This window comes from Paramacrobiotus metropolitanus, unplaced genomic scaffold, assembly GCF_019649055.1.
Source record: "Paramacrobiotus metropolitanus isolate TYO unplaced genomic scaffold, Prichtersi_v1.0 Parri_scaffold0000005, whole genome shotgun sequence".
NCBI lineage: Eukaryota > Metazoa > Tardigrada > Eutardigrada > Parachela > Macrobiotidae > Paramacrobiotus > Paramacrobiotus metropolitanus.
In genome coordinates this window covers 2,754,430-2,774,045 of record NW_026570225.1, presented here as the reverse complement: position 1 = coordinate 2,774,045, position 19,616 = coordinate 2,754,430, and the positions used below count along the sequence as shown (strand labels likewise).

The 19,616-nt window shown below is 41.0% G+C and overlaps 4 protein-coding genes across 5 annotated transcripts; 3 read left to right on the top strand and 1 right to left on the bottom strand.

Annotated features, from left to right (window-relative positions):
* Nucleotides 1–103: 103 nt before the first annotated feature.
* LOC129580982 (cytochrome b-c1 complex subunit 9-like) lies at nucleotides 104–1,746 on the top strand. Its single transcript, XM_055471782.1, has 3 exons — nucleotides 104–323; nucleotides 474–653; nucleotides 1,173–1,746. The coding sequence occupies exons 1-3, from the start codon at nucleotides 291–293 to the stop codon at nucleotides 1,254–1,256; spliced, it is 297 nt and encodes a 98-aa protein (XP_055327757.1). The 5' UTR covers nucleotides 104–290; the 3' UTR covers nucleotides 1,257–1,746.
* On the bottom strand, nucleotides 1,636–4,255 carry LOC129580981 (structure-specific endonuclease subunit slx1-like). 2 transcript variants are annotated; one of them, XM_055471781.1, is made up of 8 exons: nucleotides 4,037–4,057; nucleotides 3,826–3,916; nucleotides 3,558–3,755; nucleotides 3,396–3,483; nucleotides 2,921–3,106; nucleotides 2,772–2,834; nucleotides 2,129–2,332; nucleotides 1,636–2,015 (listed from the first exon to the last, which is right to left on the bottom strand). In XM_055471781.1, exons 3-8 carry the CDS (start codon nucleotides 3,704–3,706, stop codon nucleotides 1,956–1,958), a joined length of 750 nt encoding a protein of 249 aa, XP_055327756.1. In that variant the 5' UTR covers nucleotides 3,707–3,755; nucleotides 3,826–3,916; nucleotides 4,037–4,057; the 3' UTR covers nucleotides 1,636–1,955. The 2 variants fall into 2 exon arrangements, with proteins under 2 accessions (XP_055327756.1, XP_055327755.1); XM_055471780.1 differs by having other exon boundaries at nucleotides 1,638–2,015; nucleotides 3,558–3,686; nucleotides 4,037–4,255.
* A 161-nt stretch (nucleotides 4,256–4,416) lies between these two features.
* Nucleotides 4,417–6,751, top strand: LOC129580978 (26S proteasome regulatory subunit 6A-B-like). The gene is made up of 5 exons (XM_055471765.1): nucleotides 4,417–4,708; nucleotides 4,778–5,344; nucleotides 5,821–6,030; nucleotides 6,096–6,202; nucleotides 6,283–6,751. The coding sequence occupies exons 1-5, from the start codon at nucleotides 4,648–4,650 to the stop codon at nucleotides 6,619–6,621; spliced, it is 1,284 nt and encodes a 427-aa protein (XP_055327740.1). The 5' UTR covers nucleotides 4,417–4,647; the 3' UTR covers nucleotides 6,622–6,751.
* Nucleotides 6,752–7,585: 834 nt separating this feature from the next.
* On the top strand, nucleotides 7,586–16,862 carry LOC129580977 (baculoviral IAP repeat-containing protein 7-like). The gene is made up of 6 exons (XM_055471764.1): nucleotides 7,586–7,999; nucleotides 14,019–14,197; nucleotides 15,033–15,758; nucleotides 15,932–16,166; nucleotides 16,222–16,283; nucleotides 16,379–16,862. The coding sequence occupies exons 2-6, from the start codon at nucleotides 14,029–14,031 to the stop codon at nucleotides 16,564–16,566; spliced, it is 1,380 nt and encodes a 459-aa protein (XP_055327739.1). The 5' UTR covers nucleotides 7,586–7,999; nucleotides 14,019–14,028; the 3' UTR covers nucleotides 16,567–16,862.
* The last annotated feature ends 2,754 nt before the right edge of the window (nucleotides 16,863–19,616 follow it).

Genomic DNA, 19,616 nt, shown 5'->3' with positions numbered 1-19,616 from the left:
TTTTCACAGCTTGCCGTTTGACTTTGGTTCACACTAGCGCATACACTGCAGTTCCTGGTTCTGCGCGTCATCGCGGGAACAGTGCAGAAAGGGATGGCAAAAAAGTCACTTTAAAAATCAGGGGGTGAACCAGTCGATCGAGTTCACATTATCACATACAGCAAATAATAAATTCTTACTTTTAACTTTTTCACGAATATAAGTTTGCATAGTTTGGTGGAGAAAGAAGTTTTTCCGTGTTTTTCGCCACGCTGTGTTAACAAAACACCGTTCTTGGAATTCGGCATAAAATGACTGATATTCTGCAAGGAAAACCGGGACAGGTGCGTGTAAGAATCAGCTGAGAAACTGAACGGATTGATCTCCGCGTGAAAGTGTTGTTTTTTGTTGCAAATGAATGAATATCGGTAATAGTGAGAGTCCACTTACTGCCGTCAGATCTTCTTTAATAATCGTAATGGTTCTCTTTTCAGAAAGTCTACAATATATCTTCGAACATACGGGATCGGTTTAAAGGAACCGGGGATTTGATATACAGGAATGTGTTTCGCCGTACATCAACATTTGTGCTGGCCATTGCACTTGGTGCATTCTTCTTCGAACGAGCTTTTGATAAGACGGGAAATGAAATATTTGAGCGATGGAACAAAGGCGTGAGTAACCGCATAAGGCTGCGTCTGTATGCGAGAAATGTGCTCATACAGTTTTTTGCTTTATTTTCGTTTAAAAATTAATTATAAGTGACTTGGTGTGGTTTGTTCAAAACGATTTGCTATTTGTGCTTAAAAATTTCATGCAGGGTCGGTTTTTTGAAAAGGGATAATTACTGTAAATTACAAAAAGAAACTCGCCATAAGTTTTAGAGTTCCCGTTAATGCTAGTGTAGTTGGTTATTTTAAGTTTTTTTTAAAATTTTACAGTATCTGGAAAATTGCAGCTTGCGGTAAACGACTTAATGAGCGGTGAAAACGGACCGTATATCGGCAGATAAAAAAAGTTCATTGTTACTGGCTTACTGCTTTATTTTGGCTGTCATAAATCTTTCATATAAATCTTTCATAGTATATGAAAGATATTCTTTAGTATATTGATATATGACCTCATATGAAGGATTTGCGACGTACCGAAATTCCTTTAATCACCATACATGCGCAGGTTTTCTTTGATTTTAGAAACTGTGGAAAGACATAAGACATAATTATGAAGGCAAGACACCTGCGGTCGAAGAAGAAGAGGCGCCTGAAGAATCAGAATAGTCAGCAATTTTAAGTGGCGAAATGTTTCGACATGCGCTCTGATTTACTTATTATTGCACTGCTATGAGTGTGTACAATAATTTTGGTGTGGATTGTGGATCTATGCATCTTCAGAACTGATAACCGGTATGGATACTCTTGATCCATGTACTTCCTGTTTTAACCAGTTTGGCGTCCACTATCACTAATTATGCTTGCGGAATTTCGATACCAAGAATTTTAAAAAGTGTGACTTTAGAACTTTGAACAGATAGGTGTAAGTAATGCCGCCTCCGTTCTGCCAGTTCGTGCTATCAGGTGTCAGCGACACTAAACATATTATGAGTAGTAGACAAAACTTTTATTTGTTCATAATTTGAAATAAACTGTTGCACACCATCGAAAGTAATTATGGTATTATTCAGTTGTGGACTTCGCAATGCACCTCCATTTGAACGCTTTTCAGGCGTGATTCGAAAACCAATGTCAAGATAAACTTAACTATCCAGAATCACTACGAGTTATAAATCCAGATATATATATGTACTGTAATCGTAAAAGTATTACATGTCATAAGTTGCAAAACTCAAGGCGTATTCGCAAAACCCCATTCATCACATCAGCACGAAGGGAAATTTGAAAGACCATTTTGATTTCCGCACATTTAGCCAATCACACATCATCACGTTCACTCTTCACCACATTTAGTCATCCGCACATTTACTCATCATCTTCGTTGTGTGCGGTGTCGTTAATTTCGCTCAAGAGATTCTGCTCTCCCTGCAATAAATCAGTATCAGACATCGCCCGAACAAAAAATGATATCGCCAGAGATGACAAACCGGAAACAATCATGAGACCCTAATCCGTCGCAGAGGCCACAATATTTTTACCTCTGGTTCAAGAACGCAGTCTCGATAAAATCCCCTTTTGAAACGAATGAGATCTGCCCAAAGTAATCTCGTACTGCACGCTGGACATTTCCCTCGCAACGGCACAAGATATCCTGGATCTTCTTTGAGGAAGATTTGCGACAGACAGATCAGATGAAATCTCTTGCCACAGGATGGTAACAAACAGGTTACAGTGTGCGATTCCTGTAGAACACAAGAGTTGAACACTCCACTTCTACACGTACTACCTTTCGTCACCTTCAAGTCCGTACAGGCGTTACACTGCAGTAACTATTTAACTACCTTTCACTCACTTCTGTATCAGTGCACGTTTCTGCACTAGAAGTATGCATAATACTCACTCAGTTTTCACTGCTCACCACTCACCAGTAAAAAACATCTGAAACTCTGGTCACCAGTATAAAATATCAAAAAATTTAACATTCAATATATTATATTAAAAACAATTACTTTCGTACTCATATTGCGTTTACGTATTATAGTAACGCCATGATTTATTTATGCATACCTGTTGTGCTGTTACGCTAATAACCGTTGGAAGCCAAACATCTATTTGCCTCTCACCGTTTTCAGTTTAAAAGCTACATTTATTAACAGCGAGAACTAGCAACGACATCCGTACCGTTGTTCCAGCTTTGACGACTACTAGTATTCCAGGCACATCTGCGACTCTCACATCCGGTCCCTGTGAAGTGCAAACACCATCGAACCAACATAAACTTAAATAGTTAAAGCTAATGGTTTTGATATCGTGCTGTACCGAAAGGCTACCTCAAAAGGCCAACTGCAAATGCCGCACAAAGCAGAACTGGAGTCGTGGTCCGATATTTCAACATTTTCTTCCACTGGGAGATCGCAAAAGCCGTTCGGAGTAATTTTTTTGGCTCTGACGGTTCCACTTAGGATACCAATGTGGTCAGGAGGCTGAAGATGAGACGGGAAGTCCACTTGAAGGTCCTGAAAGAGGTCACACTCCAATGTCACAACCGAATCATGAATTTAACGTTCTTAACAATAATCAACACACGGTTTCAACAGTACTTCTAGTGCGACTGACGATAAGTCAGCTTTACGATATGTACGCTACGTCGAACCTACGTGCCAACTGCCGTCGTCAACGGTGCAAGCACGCTTGAAAATAAATTTAAAATTCATAAATTGAAGTAGGTAGCACACTGCATCACAGTCAGCTAACCAGTAAGTTAAATTAGTTTTAAGCCCTACAAGTTGTGAAGTACGGCCTAACCGATCGCAACCACTGCACAGTGAGCGGAAGTCTGTTCCATGGCTCCACACAGAGCATTTCCATCATTATACGAATCCGATAGGCTAATCTGCAAAATGCTTGAAGTGGACGCGAATATTAAAACGACAGTACAACTGAATATTTCCCATTCTCAGTACGCACGCAGTTTCGCGAGCTTTTTTCTTGGTGACATGGCGCAGTCGGCGAGACTCTTCCGGATGCTGCCAGGCCCATTCAAACTGCAGCGCAGTAATGTTCGTCATGAAACCGTACACGATAACTACAACCGTCCTAGAAGAACACCACCACATAAAGTTAATACGACTAATTTCCTCAATTTTCCTCCCGTAAAACTCAATTCTACGGGAAAATTTACGATAAAACTTTTATCATAAAAGGAGCGCAAATTAAGTTCGGATAGAAGCTGTACCATGGGCCTCTCCGAGCAGTTCTGACAGCTCCTCCATGTTTGCGTCCCTTATTGTGCTGCACTTGACGACGGTTCGGATCGACGGTATATCCTACAACGGAACAGAAATGTCACAATTTGTCTTTTGCAATAAAATTAAAATGATCTCACTACTCACTACTGTAGTGACTCAACCAATTCATGCACGATCGCACTCTGTCTTCACCCTTACCGATATACGTTCGACCTCTAAAATAACGATTCGTGGATTCCGAACGAAGCAAATAGCAACCATGAAAGTTCTCAACTATGCGCTCCATTACGAAATCGATAGATAAACACAAAAAGCCATAACACCCACAAAGAAATTAAGCGTAAACTGTAAACATGAGTAAAGTACTCGTACTAACAAAGGAAACTGGGAAGTGGGAAACGTTTTTCACCCATGGTAAGACTCAAGAGTGGTAAGTAGAAAAGGAGTCCTAAAAGCTGAAATTATGCACCTACACAATACACATCCTACAGCAGGCTACTCCATTGTACCCGCCCGTGACGGCAAATGTGTCACGCACCCTAGCATCAGTTCCGATTTTTGTCTAATCATCCTCTTGCCAGACTTGCGTCTTGGCCAGATTTTGCAGCTTGCAGGTTTTGTTGTGTTGCGACTTTGGGACTAAGTCCTGCAGATCCTACCAGTTTTGACTTGCTTTAACAATTTTCAATCTATCGAATATTACGATATCTGAAACGTACAGAGTTATTGCCAGGAAGACAGGAATTCGATTTGATTAGTCAGTCTGCAGCGTGCTATTGTATCAGGGACGGTTCTGAAGTTATTGAAAAATGACTACCGTTGAAGAGTTAATGAAGGACGAAGTCCTGTCAGAGTTAGCTGACGATATAGGTATGTTCTTAGCGGCGAAATGTGATTGCGTTTGTAACTATTAGTAATTTTGGAACGCTTAATATGTAGCACGTCTGACGAATGACGAACTGCGTAGTCGTGCACGACTTCTGGACAGCGAAGTGAAGATAATGCGTTCGGAGGTGATGCGGACAAACCACGAAATCCAGTCCATGAAGGACCGTATTAAGGACAACACGGACAAGATCAAAATGAACAAAGTTCTACCATACCTTGTGTCGACGGTAGTGGAGATCTTAGACGTGGATCCGAAGGAGATGGCCGAAGAGGAAGGTGCTAATGTCGATCTGGATTCTGTGCGCAAAGGAAAGTGCGCCGTCGTGAAAACATCGACACGTCAGACCTTCTTTTTACCTGTGGTCGGTCTGGTTGATCCGGAGGAACTTAAGCCAGGAGATCTCGTCGGTGTCAATAAGGATTCGTATCTCATTTTGGAAAAATTGCCAGCGGAGTATGATGCGCGCGTTAAAGCCATGGAAGTGGACGAGCGTCCCACTGAGCAGTACACGGACATTGGTGGCCTGGACAAGCAGATTCAGGAATTGGTGGAAGCGATCGTCTTACCTTTGACCCATAAGGATCGTTTCGAACGACTGGGAGTTCAGCCACCCAAAGGTACGGAAAACTGGCTTGGTTACTTACGATTATTTGTAGGCACTATTATTCAGTGTGATTTTCTGCGATATTAACAATTGTAACCTGTTACTTTCTGCACTACCTTTTCGTTTTCATATGTTATCTTAGTTACAGTAAGAGGAATTTCTGAGAACCTCCGAGAAGAATTTGTGTCATTTAATGAGTTGAACTGATTTATCCAACATTTCTCGTACTGAATTTTTACGAAGGGTCAATACGTATGAAATCGGATACGTTTGATATAGGCCTACGGCCTACCGTATACTAACAATAAATGTAGTAGCGTTGCATCGCGGTTAAAGAGCTCTGCTATTTGTAATTCGCCCTAAGATTTTTGAATTCTTGTTCCTTGCATGCATTATTCTTATGGTTTTCGACGTTTTGTTGGCTAAAATTATGGTGGGAATGACATTTTGAGAGCTATTTTGTGAACAGGTCACGATTATGATTTACAGGAGTTCTACTTTACGGGGCACCGGGTACCGGCAAAACACTGATGGCCCGTGCTTGTGCTGCCCAGACTAAATCTACCTTCCTTAAACTGGCCGGTCCACAATTGGTTCAGATGTTCATTGGTGATGGAGCCAAGCTTGTACGCGATGCTTTCGCCTTGGCAAAAGAAAAAGCTCCAGCTATTATTTTCATCGATGAATTGGACGCCATCGGTAAGTGCTAGCGTCCGCGTATTTCTTTATGTACCGCATTGTGAATTATGCATTGACTTTTTCAGGAACTAAACGCTTTGACAGCGAGAAGTCTGGTGATCGCGAAGTGCAGCGAACGATGTTGGAGCTGCTCAACCAAATGGATGGATTCAGTTCTTATGCTGATATCAAAGTACTGACCTCGTCCGTTGTTTGTCTTGGTTTCATTCATTTCGAGTTATGACATGTAACTTTCGCGTCCACTATTTTTAGGTGATTGCCGCGACAAATCGCGTTGATGTGTTGGATCCCGCTTTGCTACGCTCGGGTCGCTTGGATCGTAAAATTGAATTTCCACATCCAAATGAGGATGCGCGGGCTCGGATCATGCAGATTCATTCGCGGAAAATGAATGTAAGCCCCGGGGTAAACTTCCAAGAACTGGCGCGGTGCACGGACGATTTTAATGGAGCGCAGTGTAAAGCAGTCTGTGTAGAAGCGGGAATGATTGCTCTGCGTCGGGAAGCTGTTCAGGTAATGCATGAAGACTTTATGGACGCTATTCTGGAAGTTCAGGCGCGGAAGAAGAGCAATTTGAATTATTATGCTTAGTTTTTATTTTCTTTTGCTATCATGTTTCTTTGCTTTTCTTATAACATTTTTGTGTAAAGGCAGTTTTAGTCACGGACAGCCTTGAAATCGGGAATAGGCGATTTCTGATGAATAAAGGTGTTCTTTCTTGCTAAGAACTTATCGTTAGTATACTTGTACACCTAGTTACGTTGTGCTTTCGTAACTTTTGCGTTTTGGGAGTTTTCGAAACCAGAATCTTTTCAACTAGCTCGACACATAAATGAAATACAGTAATATGAACGTATATGAAAATTTAAACATCTTCCGCGAATCTTCCGTAATACAAGAATATTCTGTGAAGTACTCCAAATTAACACAACCGATTTTTTTACACTTAAACTGCAGTACATGACCGAAATAAGTACATACTCGTATTGATGTTATTAAGTAATACAATACGCTCGCTGTAGTACTGTTTGCGGCATACTCAAATAAAAATTATTGTTTCGTTGTTTGTAGAGCAGCTTTCAGTATATCGAACAACTGCTCGCATTAAAAATTTGTACGTATGGGTAGCTCTTTACCAGTTAAATTTCAGTTGAACTTTGCTGGAAGCTTCGACCGCGGACAGTATTTACATTAATAATACTAGTACTTATTTATTACTGCTAACTTTATGACGCACTTAAGATGAAAGCCGATCGAAACAACTAACAATACTATAGATACAGGACAAAAGCATTCAAACTTCGATTCCTAAAAAGCGTATCCAGATTTTCCGTCCATGTTTCGCAAAGTTTGAGGGAGACGCCCTAGTCTAGCTGGCATGAGAAATCGATCGTGAATGGGTGATTACTACAGTATGTAAGTACGCCGTTCACCCCTCCCCCAGCTCATGTCTCTGGGCGGCTGGCAGTTACCCATTTCTAGAAATAGCTTCTCTGGTTGGTTTGATGATTGGTCTGCCTGGCTCTGTGGCAACGGTACGACACACAAGCTGAAATAAAGCATACGCCAGCGGCAACGTGCGCACTGTACAAACTGCAAAGGTCTTTGGAAATGTAATTTTTCTACGCATCGATGGACTACAGCTTTATCCGTACAGTATTACCGATTTGTAGAACCAGTTCTCAACAGCTGCATGGAATGTTTCAGCCATCTTGCTTCTTGTGACGTGATCATATTCGACGAACTGTTGTTTACGTTCCTACTGTTAAAGTCACGAAGCTTTAACGGCACAATTCGACATTCTGACGTTCGGCCAGTTTTGTCATTACTTTCTTGCCCAAAGATTTTGTTGCAGTATTCCCAGTGTACATACAGTTAAGGAATTGAAACAACATCAAGTATTAAATTAACCGAGATAAACGAAAGATACTGGAAAAAGCTGTCCGGAGACCCGCAAATTTTTCGACAGGTGAGTGATAATCTGTTTTTGGTTTTCAAAAGTTTGTTTATAGATTCTCAAGATATACGCCCTGATTTTTGTGTTGATGTCGGATTTATTTGAGTGCGTTAAGACGGATTGTTCAATCATTTTATGGTTTTCCATGCAGGTTGCAGGCTTGCAGCCATTTCTGGCTGTTCCATATTATCTTATCGACAACATGCGAGTGAAACGCCTGCGCCGTCTGTGCTGATTGCGGACTGTGCGTGGGTGCAGTTGGACATGTAACCGCACTGTTCGGCGTCAGGCGCTCTCGTTTGTGTTGTGTGTTAAGCGCAAGCGCTATCTTCCAGTTTCTTTATTGATTTATTCCGAATCGATTCTTTGAAAAGGGCAAAAGCCTAATACGGTGCAAAGCTGATTAACAGACGACCAGGGATGTGTTTTAATTAATTACGGACCGTATTAATTGGTAGTTAGTTGAGCAGTTACCTAGAGACTACGACAGCGTAGGTATATACACCACACTATGCACTATTTCGGCTCGAATCCCGTGCTTCGTACCGAGAAAATCCATGCCTCGGCTTGTCGTAGCCCTGCCCTACGCCTTTCTGATTGGTCTTACTTTAAAATGCACCAATCAGAAAGAGAATTTAATTCTCTTTCGAATGGTGTATGGCTTATCCAGAGTACCACTACATTGAGCCACTATAAACGTTGTAGACCCAGTCGCACTATACAGAAGTTGCTGTTCGGTTGCATTTATCTTTTGAAATAGGACGATTTACCACAACTTTACCAAATCCACAAGTTTGCAAACTTCATCATCTTTCGATTTCATTCAGTTTTGGGATGAAAATCTCCCCGGGAAACTCCGGGTCTTGAAATAAGTGCGAACTGTGAAATCTGGTGTTTTGTACGTCAGGTTCCCTGGCAAACGGCATACTGATAAACTTGCATTTAGCGTGTCTGCTTTGCTGAAACTGATAAAACTTGATACATACTTTCAAAAATTTTGAGTTGTCTAGCTTGTTACATCTTTTTAGAATTTTGGGAAGCCACAGAACATGAGCTAAAATCGTCTGTCACGATGATTAAGACATTAGGGCTACCGCACACGAGTTTCTGTGGCTGGCCCTATGCTTTAAGTATGCAGTGGAGATCGGCTCATATTCGGGCTGGCACGGCTAAAAATGCGGTTCCTCGTAGACCCTATTGTGGGACGTATATTCCCATCATTCCTGCTTTTTGGAATAGAAATCTTTTTCTTTCGATTTATTCAAAAACACTAAAAAATTTCAGATTTTTTTCTCTACAAAACAAGCCTATGTGAGATACGATTGAGGCCATACAGAAAAAGTGGCTTTTCGCTGATAGAGTCTCTACAGTTACCTAATCACATATTTAATGTTATGCTTTCCAGTATCTCATTTTGCGATTTTTGCCGGTATTATAATTATTGTTCACCGTAAAATCTGGGAGATATTTTCTTGTTGAAGCTCCGAAAATTTTACGTTTTTTCTGCAGTAAAAGGTAGTACTTTATAATTAAATTAATATTAAACAATAACCAAAAGATGGCAAATTCAGTTATTGTCAGTGTAGTAGAATCAAGTTGTTGTGAAAACAAAAGCGAGCCTCATGCTACACATTAAAGTGAGATTACGCCAGGGTTTGGCGGTTTACACGTGATTTAAACAAGGAGAATGTGCCGGAGGAATAGTTAGTGGACCTCGAAAGCAGTGGCAGAAATCCGATGTGCAAAATTGGAAGCAGTGTTTTGTGTAGACCTGTCATTTCCTTCGGCATTCGGAAAACGGGACAGCAAGTCACGAATTTAATGTCAATTTCAAGCGAATTCTTTTGCATTTCTAATCATACATACTACAGACAGTTTTAGGCTTTTAGCCAAAAATTAAATGAGCATAATAAGATCCTGTTTGAATAAAAATAAGTGGCAGTGGTTTCTAATTTTGAACGGTCATCGAAGTTCAACCACGCATTGACAGACATCCGACTGACCAGGTGGCATTCTTGGCAATTGTATGACTTCGCATAAATGGACGTACAATTGTACTGCACCATTAACGCTGTGCAGCACATTGCAGTGTCCACTGCGAGAAGGCAGATAGATGGTAGTAGAATTCCTAGAATCTATGAGCACAAAATTCCAGATGCCGGTATTCCGGTTATTATTATTATTATTATTATTCATCGTGGAGCAGGTAGCCCATTTCCGGCTAGGGTGACATTCTAGCTGGGATTTTAAACCTGGCCAAATAGCAAAATCGAAAAGTACGAGTGCAGATAGACAGAAAAGACGTCCTAAACAAAATTGACACGGTTCAAAGCTTGCTTAAAGGCACCAACTGTATGAATATGGAACAGATCAGAAAAATTAGAATCAACAAAAAATGTCCACAATTTATTAAGTTTCCAAGCAAAGGTCGTCTCGCCAACTTTCTTCTTCGCTACCGCCTTGATCAGGATGCGGTTTCTACTCCGAAGGTTGTACGGCTTTATACGGTCATCAAATTCCACCATCTCAGAGATGTACTGCGGCACATGGAATTTTTCCGGATGTTTGATCTTGTATAACCATATCGCTTCCTTTTGTTTCCATCTCGTGAAGAGCGGTAAGATCCCATGTTGGTTCATGAACGATTCCGTGGGTATCTTTGCGTAGTTTGCAGCCGCTCGGACACCGTTACGATGCATCGCGGCCAATTTATCACGCAAGCGCACAGATGCCCCGCTCCACACTGTAGAGCAGTAGTCCAGATGCGACTGAACAAAGGCATAGAAAAGCGCAATGCGTTGGGATGTTGGCAGGCCGACTTTAACACGATTTAACAGTGATATACCGTACCGAACATTCTTCTGGACCTTTTAACATGGTCAGCCCAACTGAGATGTTCATCCAGTATCACTCCAAGATGTTTCACTGACTTTTCTGGAAGTAATTTATGACCGTTCAGCATTACGCTTACGTTGGTTTCGCGATTATGCGCTGAACTTATTAGTAACAAATTCGATTTTTTCTCGTTGACGAACAACCGGTTGGAATTAAGCCACTCACAGACTGCCGGTAGTGCTTCAGTTAGATCTTTGCTGCGTCCGCTTTCGTGTTAGCAACAGCATAGCAGATGGTGTCGTCAGCAAAGCTTTCTAAATGCACGTTTGGTAGCCTCAGTTTCAGTAGGGCATTAATGTAAATTGTAAATAAAATGGGACCAAGTATAGACCCTTGCGGAACGCCTGCCCAAACATGTTCCCACGAAGAGAACTTCATGCCATGACGTACACGTTGCGAGCGGCCGGTCAGATACGAGTAAAACCATTTTAACGCTGAAGACTTTACTCCTATATCACGGAGTGTCTCCAACAGAGTCAAATGGCACACTGACGGAAAAGCTCTTTTCAAATCAAGAAAAACAACTGCAACACACTTCTTGCTATCGACAGCCTTTTTCCATGTCTCCGTCACTTTTAACAATAACGTTTCACATGAATGGCCGTTACGGAAACCGGATTGGTTAGGTGCAAGAATGCCTTCTTTTTTCAAAAATTTGTTCAGCTGCAGTTGGGCGCATTTTTCAAACAATTTTGACAAATTACACAAAAGTGAAATAGGACGAAATTCATCCGGTGTTGTTGGATGAACAGTTTTTGGTAAAGCGATTACTTCCGCCAATTTGAAAATTGACGGGAAGACATTTTTTTTGAAACACTGGTTTATGAGATGGGTTATGGGCTCGACCAGTATAGGGGGAAATTTCAGCAAGAGTTTATGTGGTATACCTTTCGGTCCCGCACATTTTCTCTTACTTAAGATTTTCCCAAACATTTCAGCAACCACGTCTGGAGTAAGCTGATCAAATTCAAATGTCGCCGTATCAGCCTCCTTCGGGATGACAGCCACGGGGTGCCGTTTACCGTGCTCCCCCATTGTAGCGAAATGTTTGTTTAAATTATTTAAATCGAAGTCCAGATTACCATTTTCGTTGTTCTTTCCTCGCAAACGGTTAATTTCGCGCCACATTATTTTTGAATTTTGTACATTTTGTTCGAAATAGATTCGCTTAGCGTTCTTAATCTCCGTAAATAATTCTCGCTTCAAGTTCTTAAATTGTTGACAATTGCCTTGATACTCAGAGGCACTTTTCGACAACTTCTTCCGCTTGTATGCGAGATTTTTATTTTTTATCAGACGTTTAATGCGACCGTTAATCCAAGGTGCACTGCTATTCGAGGCTCTTTTCGATCGTAACGGATAGCACCTGTTAATTATTTCAGCTAAACCACCAACAAATTTTGAAACTTCATCATCGACGTCCGGATAATCAACGTAATTAACGTAATTCTTTGTAAAATCAAAAACTTGACTTTTGAAAGACTGAAAATTAGTCGCTTTCCAATCACGAAAGTAAATCACTCTGTGCTCCGGTTGTTTGCACTGAAAAGCGGAGACCGTTTTGCACAGCATATGATCTGAACAACTTACATCTGACGGTTGGCACGACACGTATGAATTCTTAGGACTGCACAATATTACGTCAATCTTAGTGGATGTAGTGCTTAAGGTATTATCAGATTGTCTCAAGCGATGTGCTACCCGAGTGTGTCCGATTACCTTATCTTCGAAGGAAAATTCATCTACAAAATCACTGTACAATTTGACATAGGGGCTTGAGGAACCAGGGAGGAATCGATGTTCAGATCCCCATGATTATATGATCGCTGCCCGGATATTTTAACAGTACTTCCCGCAAATGATTGAACAACGCTTTGGTTTCGACAGAATTCGAATCAGGCTGACGATACACGGTCCCAATAATAATTTTGCGATGAGAAACAGTGAGTCGTAACCACAGACATTCAAATCCCTTAGAACGAAACTTCAGCTCGACAAGCTCAGCCGTTATATGTTGAGGTACGTAGCATAGAATCCCACCACCGCGTGTTTTACCATGAATATCAGGTCGATCGCTACGAAATAAACAGTATCCGGGAATGGAAAACAACTGATCAGAATCCGAAGGACGGAGATGAGTTTCAGTGACAGCGAAAAACTTCGAAACATTGTCATCAATGCAAAGATAATTTGACAGTAAATCAAGCTTATGATAATTATCATAGGGCAGCCCCTGGATGTTGAGATGGTGAAACTCCATAGGAGAGTTTTTTGCCGACGGCATGTTAAAGGCTCAACACAGCGTTTAATGTCATATATCAGAAGAACAAGCAAAAAATTTTACGTATTCTAGTGCCAAAATGGAGCAAGAAATATGAAAAGTGAAAGCTTAAAGTAAGATTAATAAGCACTGGCTGGTCGGATCTAAATTAATCCAGCCAGCCAGCCAGTCCCGCATGAAAGACTGAAGAAATGCGGCTACTTACAGTGATCTGGTTTCTGGTGGTTGGGCAAATCAAAGTTCTGTGCACAATATAATACATATCTGTATCTGTAGATTGTATAATATAACGTCTATAAGTAAGTTGCAGATATCTATATACGTAATTATTTATCTGTTAATTTACGTTAATCCGACTAGTGGTTCATTTGGAAATCAAAATGATTTGACAAGTTGGTCGGAAGTCAATGTAAAACGTGAATTGTGAAAATTTTTACGTATGTGAGTTTTTTGGGGGAAAATTTGTGTATTCTGATTGGCATATTGTAATGTTTACCGTGAATCATCAGTCATGATTCCTGACAACATACAACGCATACACTTCTGAGGATTGTTGACGAAAATATTAAAGGGCATTTTACCACCTAAAATGTATTCCGTTTCAACTTACGAAGAAACGATATAATGCCGTTGTTGAACGGGATTATACCCGTTGCATTTACCGATATGATAAGGACAATTGTGTAAGTATACGATATATCAAATAAGTGGGATTGCGTAAATATTCGCGTAATTTAAGTGCATACAGTACTTTATAATTTATTGCCAGAAATGGCCCAGAATGATCAAAGTTATGGAGCCTAATGGCAGATGTACTACTTCGTGTTTTAATAAAAGAATCAATTTTATTTACAGAATTCCAAATATGGCTGTCGTACCCAGCGAATCAGTTCTGCTTAAACCGGAAGTGGATCATCTGAAAAGTGGATCAGCTAGTGCGCCAAATTTGTTGCTGTCCCGATCAGTCTCGGCAACAAGCGATGAAGGAGTCGTGTCTGACCTGGAGCATCCAGCGCTGCACTGTACAGAATCAGGTACGAGTGCGGTACGACGACTGTCCAACCGGTAGCTTTGATCTGGCCGTGACGTCTGTCCTGCAGACTGCACGACACTGACACTCCAGAAAACGAGCGTCAGTTGACCGTTGCTAGCGGTAAAATTAACAACATTCTCTCATTCGTGTACATACAGAAGAAATCATGTTTCCGGTTTGCCTTGTAGTTTAATTATTTCGGTTTGATAATGTGGTCATAGAAATTTTTTCAGCAAGTAAAACAAGTAGAAAAACTAATGTAAACGCAACGCCTTGTTTAAATGCATCGGAAAACAGATACTGTCGAGTACTGCACTTTCCTCGATTACGAATTGAGTTTTATGGGATTATTGGATATTGTTTTTCGATTGATTACTGGAGCAGTTTTGAAAATTTCACAGTATTTTTATAAGGGCAATGTGCTGAAGGCTTGAGTAATATGCCATAAAAATGAATACCGTAGACTGCTTTTATACTCAGGCTAAGAAATTAGGATATGTTGATAAGATCCCGATGATGTTTCTTTGTTGATGTGATATTACTTTTTATCTGGTGTGAACGCCCTGTAAATGACCAGGCAACTGACAGCTGGCAACCACATGCGTGCTTGGTGATAAAAGTGGAAGAAAGCAAGTTTCATAATCTATGGAATTGTTTATAGATTTATTAGATACAGTTTTGACTTTTTAGTCTGTTAATAATTCGTGCCATGCAAACTTTGCTTCAGTTTTCTTCTGGCAATCTTAACTCGGATTTGTTTGAAACAATGCCCCTATTCTTGAAGCATGCATTTCTGCCTATGGACCCAGTTCTAAAGTGGCTGTTTCTTCTTATAGACCCAGTCATCCGGCGACGGAAATCGCATATCGCCGAAGATAGCGTAGACTGTGACATTCTCCCCTATCGTCATTCGCGGAGCCCGGATTCGTCATCGGACGATGAGGCCGATATGCGAAATGTTGGCAATCGGCTGGAGAGTTTCAGTCGGTGGCCCTTGACATTTTTATCGCCTTCGTCGCTGGCGGTAACGGGATTCTTCTATACGGGTGTGGCAGACCGTGTGCGCTGTGCATATTGCGGTGGAGTGCTTGCCCAATGGGCGATGGGAGATAATCCCATCCACGAACATCGTCGACATTTTCCCAGCTGTCCTATGTCCAGAAAATCCTTTATCGTGCAGAACCAGACTTCCGATCTTGTTGGACAAGATGTTTGTGGATTAAATTTTACCGTGCGAAGCGCTGAAGACGATCCTTTATATGTTCCGTCTATGGCGGAATATCGAGATCGTTTTGGTACATTTGCCAACTGGCCGGAAGACAGGATACAGTCGCCGAGAGATTTGGCGCTGGCTGGACTGTTTTATACGGGACGGAACGATCGGGTGCAGTGTTTCTACTGTGGACAGCAGATCGAGCGCTGGGATCCGCAAGACGATGCATGGACAGAGCATGCAAAATGGTCCCCCAGCTGTGGGTATTTGGTGGAAAAAAAGGGGCGGGATTTCATCGAGGGTGTTTTGGAGCGATTTGGATTGTCCAATTCGTCATCCGGTTTTGAAGGTAATTTTGCTTTGTTGGTTTGTAGACATTTTTTAAACCTTATGAGTAATACCGGTGTCTTTTTGCTGAGTTAGTTGCTGATTTTGCGTTTTAGAGTAATTTCCAAACGTGAAAGTCGCATGTATGAAATGTTTATCTGATGGATTTGTCGAATAATTTGTGATTACTTGTAGAAGCTCCCTCGTCATATTCATCGTCATCGCGGGGTTCTAGTTATTCTGATGCTAGCATGTCAGATGACGACGATTTGGAGCCCGAGGAACGGCTTATTAAAGAAGCGTATCAGCGGCAGTGTAATCCAGATTATGTCCAAGAGGCGTTACAGAAGCGCCGAAATTGTGCATACCCAAAATTTCGAAATGTTGAAGAAATCATCAAAGCCGTCAAAGAAATCGAGACGCAGCATGAGTGAGTTTTTACAGCTTTCGTTGGCTTGCTTTATTTTAACATATCGGTTTTTCAGATTGAAAAAAAAATTGATTGAAGCAAACAAAATAGAGGCCAAGACCACAGAAGTTCCATTAAGTAAGTGCAGAATTACTAAAGATTAAAATACGGCACATGTAATTTGCTGGCGGCTGTAAAAGCCCAAACAATACCTTATTTCGATTTTTTTATAGCTTTGGAAGAAGAAAACGAAAGATTACGCCAGGAGCGTCGATGTAAAGTGTGCTTGGACAAACCTTGCAATATGGTGTTCCAGCCGTGTGGACACGCTGCCTGTTGTCACACCTGCTCCGAAAAGCTACAGTCTTGTCCAGTTTGTCGACAATCCATCCAGTCGAGGATGAGGGTGTATTTTTCTTAGTGTGTATGGTGTCACGGTCGAGTATCTTCTTGCTTTCTCTGATAGTGGCACAAGTTTTGCTTGGTCTCGATTTATTTTCGACTGTGATGTGGAAAGGAATCTTTGAGTGGTTTGCATATTTTATGTTTTCATACTTTACCATAGTGTTTTTGTTCCTAGTTTCTCGAGATGAGCATAGGCGAAGTGGTTGTTTTCTGTACGGATGTATTAGTTTGGGAATATTGTGGTGCTTTTCTGGTGTTTCTTGCGTTATTTACTTCGTGGAAACAGAGGTGTTTATCAATAAAATTTTCGTAATTGAATTGGGGAGTGCGTCAGAAATATTTCAAGCGCAATATAATAAAGAACGTAAGTATAGAAATGTGGTAATTTAACAATTAATGATCCAGGTTCTGGTGTCATTATTTTTTCATAAGGGTGTAGGCTGGATGGGGTTCTTTATTGCGAAGAAGGTTTGCGACCATTATGCATGTTTAATTGACGTGTGCATGAATAACGCATGCTTTTAAAAGTGAAGCATTATATCGTTACGATTCAAAAGTAGGAATGGCTTCGGTTCTGTACCTTCAGCCCGAGAAGAGTTACACGTACAGTGGTACACTATGATCCAAAGCTTCTCAAGTTCTCATTCCCTGCTTTGCTGACAGCATGACAGTATCCCTTTTCTCTAACGGAATCCACGGGAGCATTTATACTTTGACTACATTTTGCTGCCCTGTGCTTATACGTATTTCGGGATGGATTTCATTAACACAGGAAGAGTAACTAATTTGTAAAGTGCGATAAGTTCATTTGCACGTGTTTACTAAAGTGCACAATACATACATTTTGTCGCGCCGTTACTGCGAAAAAATCTGCGCCGTTACTACGAAAAAACCTGCAAACTTAAGAGTTGTTGGCACAGGATGTACAGTATAACTGTCGGAACTACAAAGATCGACATTTCTGCATCTCTGTTCACCACAGTCCTACTCAGAAAGTGCCAGTTAAAGTAATAAGGTATAATATCAATTAAAGGTCACTTCTATGCACCAGGAAATTTCCTGGCGCATAGTCAGTTTGCTATGCGCCCGGAAATTCATCGCCGAAATTTGTTACAGCTAATGTATATTGTATATATACTTATTTATTAAACCAACGCACACTTCCTTCTTTACAAACAATCTTGCAACTTGTAAGAAGGTTTTTAGAGGCAGTATGCGCTGGCCCCAAATGTTTATGGCAGTTGCAAACAAAAGAAAAGTTGCTTAGAAAGCTGCAGATTACCATGAAGTATTGAAGTTGTTAATACTTCCTAATTTTCACTTCCAAAAATTCGAGGCAAGCAGCCAATGAAATCAAGATGCAGCGTTTCGCTAAGCACCGGCCAAAATTTCGTTTTCAGTGCTTCTGCCAACTGAAGTCTCCGCCTCAAAAGCAAATTTAGAATATGACAACAGCACGAATTAAATGTAAAAACCCGGTTGGACAAAATTAAGGTCAAAGTGTGTCTTGGCCGTTGGCAAGCAGTTTTATGCAAAAAGGCACATCTTCCTGGTGAAAAACCAGGAAGGTACCGGAAGTTCAGAACCACCAGGTCAAGTGTATCAAAAGCATATCCTTGGTCAATAAGATCATCCAGCGATTCATTCATCTTCTACTTTAACGAGCCATTGGCCAAGAACAAAAAGACAGAAATAACAAAAAATACCAACAGAATAAAATTTCTCGTTTGTTTTTTAAATCTTTCGTGATCGCGAGTTGTGAAATATGAATGTAGAATGTGCATTTTGCATTTTCCAGAAGGTTAGTCGTACACCATCTCAACTCTGGGCTTTCGGTTGCACTGAACACGTTTAAAAGACAGCATTAGTACAGTCACAGGCCCGGCACAAGGAATTTTTGGATGGGGGGGGGGCGGAAGGCCGCCGGGGGGTTGTCAAGCGCCCCAAATTCGCCGGGGGGCGGACGGATTTTGGACCGTCCGCCGGGGGGCGGAATGAAATTTTTAAAAAATTTTAATAAAAATTTTTGAAAAAACTTTTTGAAAAAATTAAAAAAATCCGAAAAAAATTGAAAAAATTAAAATTTATTCCGCCCCCCTGGCGGCTTACCTGCAACCTCGTTTTCCAGTCCGCCCCCCCCCCCGGCGGTGAAAAATCGAAAACGGGGGGGGCGGACCCCCGCCCCCGCCCCCTTGTGCCGGCCCGGAGTACAGACCAGACGTTTTCCAATCGCACAACTCAAAAACTGTTGTTAACAGGTTATTAAAATTTGTTTCTGAATTGACAACCTCACTCCTGGTGTAATCACCGCCCGTAAAATTATACAAAGATAACTTCTACGTGCAATTAACGTGCAGTACGTACTTCTAATTTTAACTAACAAATAAATGATTTACGCTTGGTGCACAGAAAGAGCTGGCCAAGCATTCCGAAATGAAAGATACAAGTGTACAGACTGTATATGTATCTGAGGAAAGGTTATCCACTAGTTTATAGAAAAATTTAGTTTTGTTATTATTTTTATTGTAAGAAGGTCATTATGCGCTCAATTAATAAATGAGCACCCATCTGACCACGCGCCAGGAAAGTCCCTGGCGCATAGCACTTTCGTAAATTAAAATACTTAATAATTTTAGTAAGAGCAGTACGTAGAACAGTAGGAAAATAAACCTTTCTGGAAAGAGCGCGTGCATGGTATGACCAGATCTTATTGTTAATTCCAGAATTCAGGAATAGAGGAATCGAAGGCGCTTGCGAGAGAAACTGGCTGCTTTGGGATAAAAACTGGAGCCAACTAGTGCCGAGTATCTGTATATGTATACAATATCTATATATTGAGTACAGACATGGTTCTGTGCGACCGCTGGTAAAATTCCGATTACGAGATGCTCTCCAAAAGTCATCTATATTGGTGCCCCGTATTAATTACGTTTTTGATTGTGCACGTGGTTCTATAATAAGCAAGCCAGTACAGCTTGTTTATTATAACAATTATCAAAGATAGTAACAACATAATTTTCATAAAATGGTGCAGACAGCGAATCAACCAATGGGGCATTTACATGC

Excerpts from the sequence above, each read along its gene's own strand:
- LOC129580982 (XM_055471782.1), top strand. The coding sequence starts at position 291 with ATGACTGATATTCTGCAAGGAAAACCGGGACAG. Across the intron at positions 324-473 it reads TGCAAGGAAAACCGGGACAG|AAAGTCTACAATATATCTTC; the intron begins GTGCGTGTAAGA and ends TTCTCTTTTCAG. Across the intron at positions 654-1,172 it reads TTGAGCGATGGAACAAAGGC|AAACTGTGGAAAGACATAAG; the intron begins GTGAGTAACCGC and ends CTTTGATTTTAG.
- LOC129580981 (XM_055471780.1), bottom strand. The coding sequence starts at position 4,124 with ATGGAGCGCATAGTTGAGAACTTTCATGGTTGCTATTTGCTTCGTTCG. Across the intron at positions 3,687-3,825 it reads ACTGCTCGGAGAGGCCCATG|GACGGTTGTAGTTATCGTGT; the intron begins GTACAGCTTCTA and ends GTGTTCTTCTAG. Across the intron at positions 3,484-3,557 it reads AAAAAAGCTCGCGAAACTGC|ATTAGCCTATCGGATTCGTA; the intron begins GTGCGTACTGAG and ends AGCATTTTGCAG.
- LOC129580978 (XM_055471765.1), top strand. The coding sequence starts at position 4,648 with ATGACTACCGTTGAAGAGTTAATGAAGGACGAAGTCCTGTCAGAGTTA. Across the intron at positions 4,709-4,777 it reads AGAGTTAGCTGACGATATAG|CACGTCTGACGAATGACGAA; the intron begins GTATGTTCTTAG and ends CTTAATATGTAG. Across the intron at positions 6,203-6,282 it reads GTTCTTATGCTGATATCAAA|GTGATTGCCGCGACAAATCG; the intron begins GTACTGACCTCG and ends CACTATTTTTAG.
- LOC129580977 (XM_055471764.1), top strand. The coding sequence starts at position 14,029 with ATGGCTGTCGTACCCAGCGAATCAGTTCTGCTTAAACCGGAAGTGGAT. Across the intron at positions 14,198-15,032 it reads GCTGCACTGTACAGAATCAG|ACCCAGTCATCCGGCGACGG; the intron begins GTACGAGTGCGG and ends TTCTTCTTATAG. Across the intron at positions 15,759-15,931 it reads TTCGTCATCCGGTTTTGAAG|AAGCTCCCTCGTCATATTCA; the intron begins GTAATTTTGCTT and ends GATTACTTGTAG.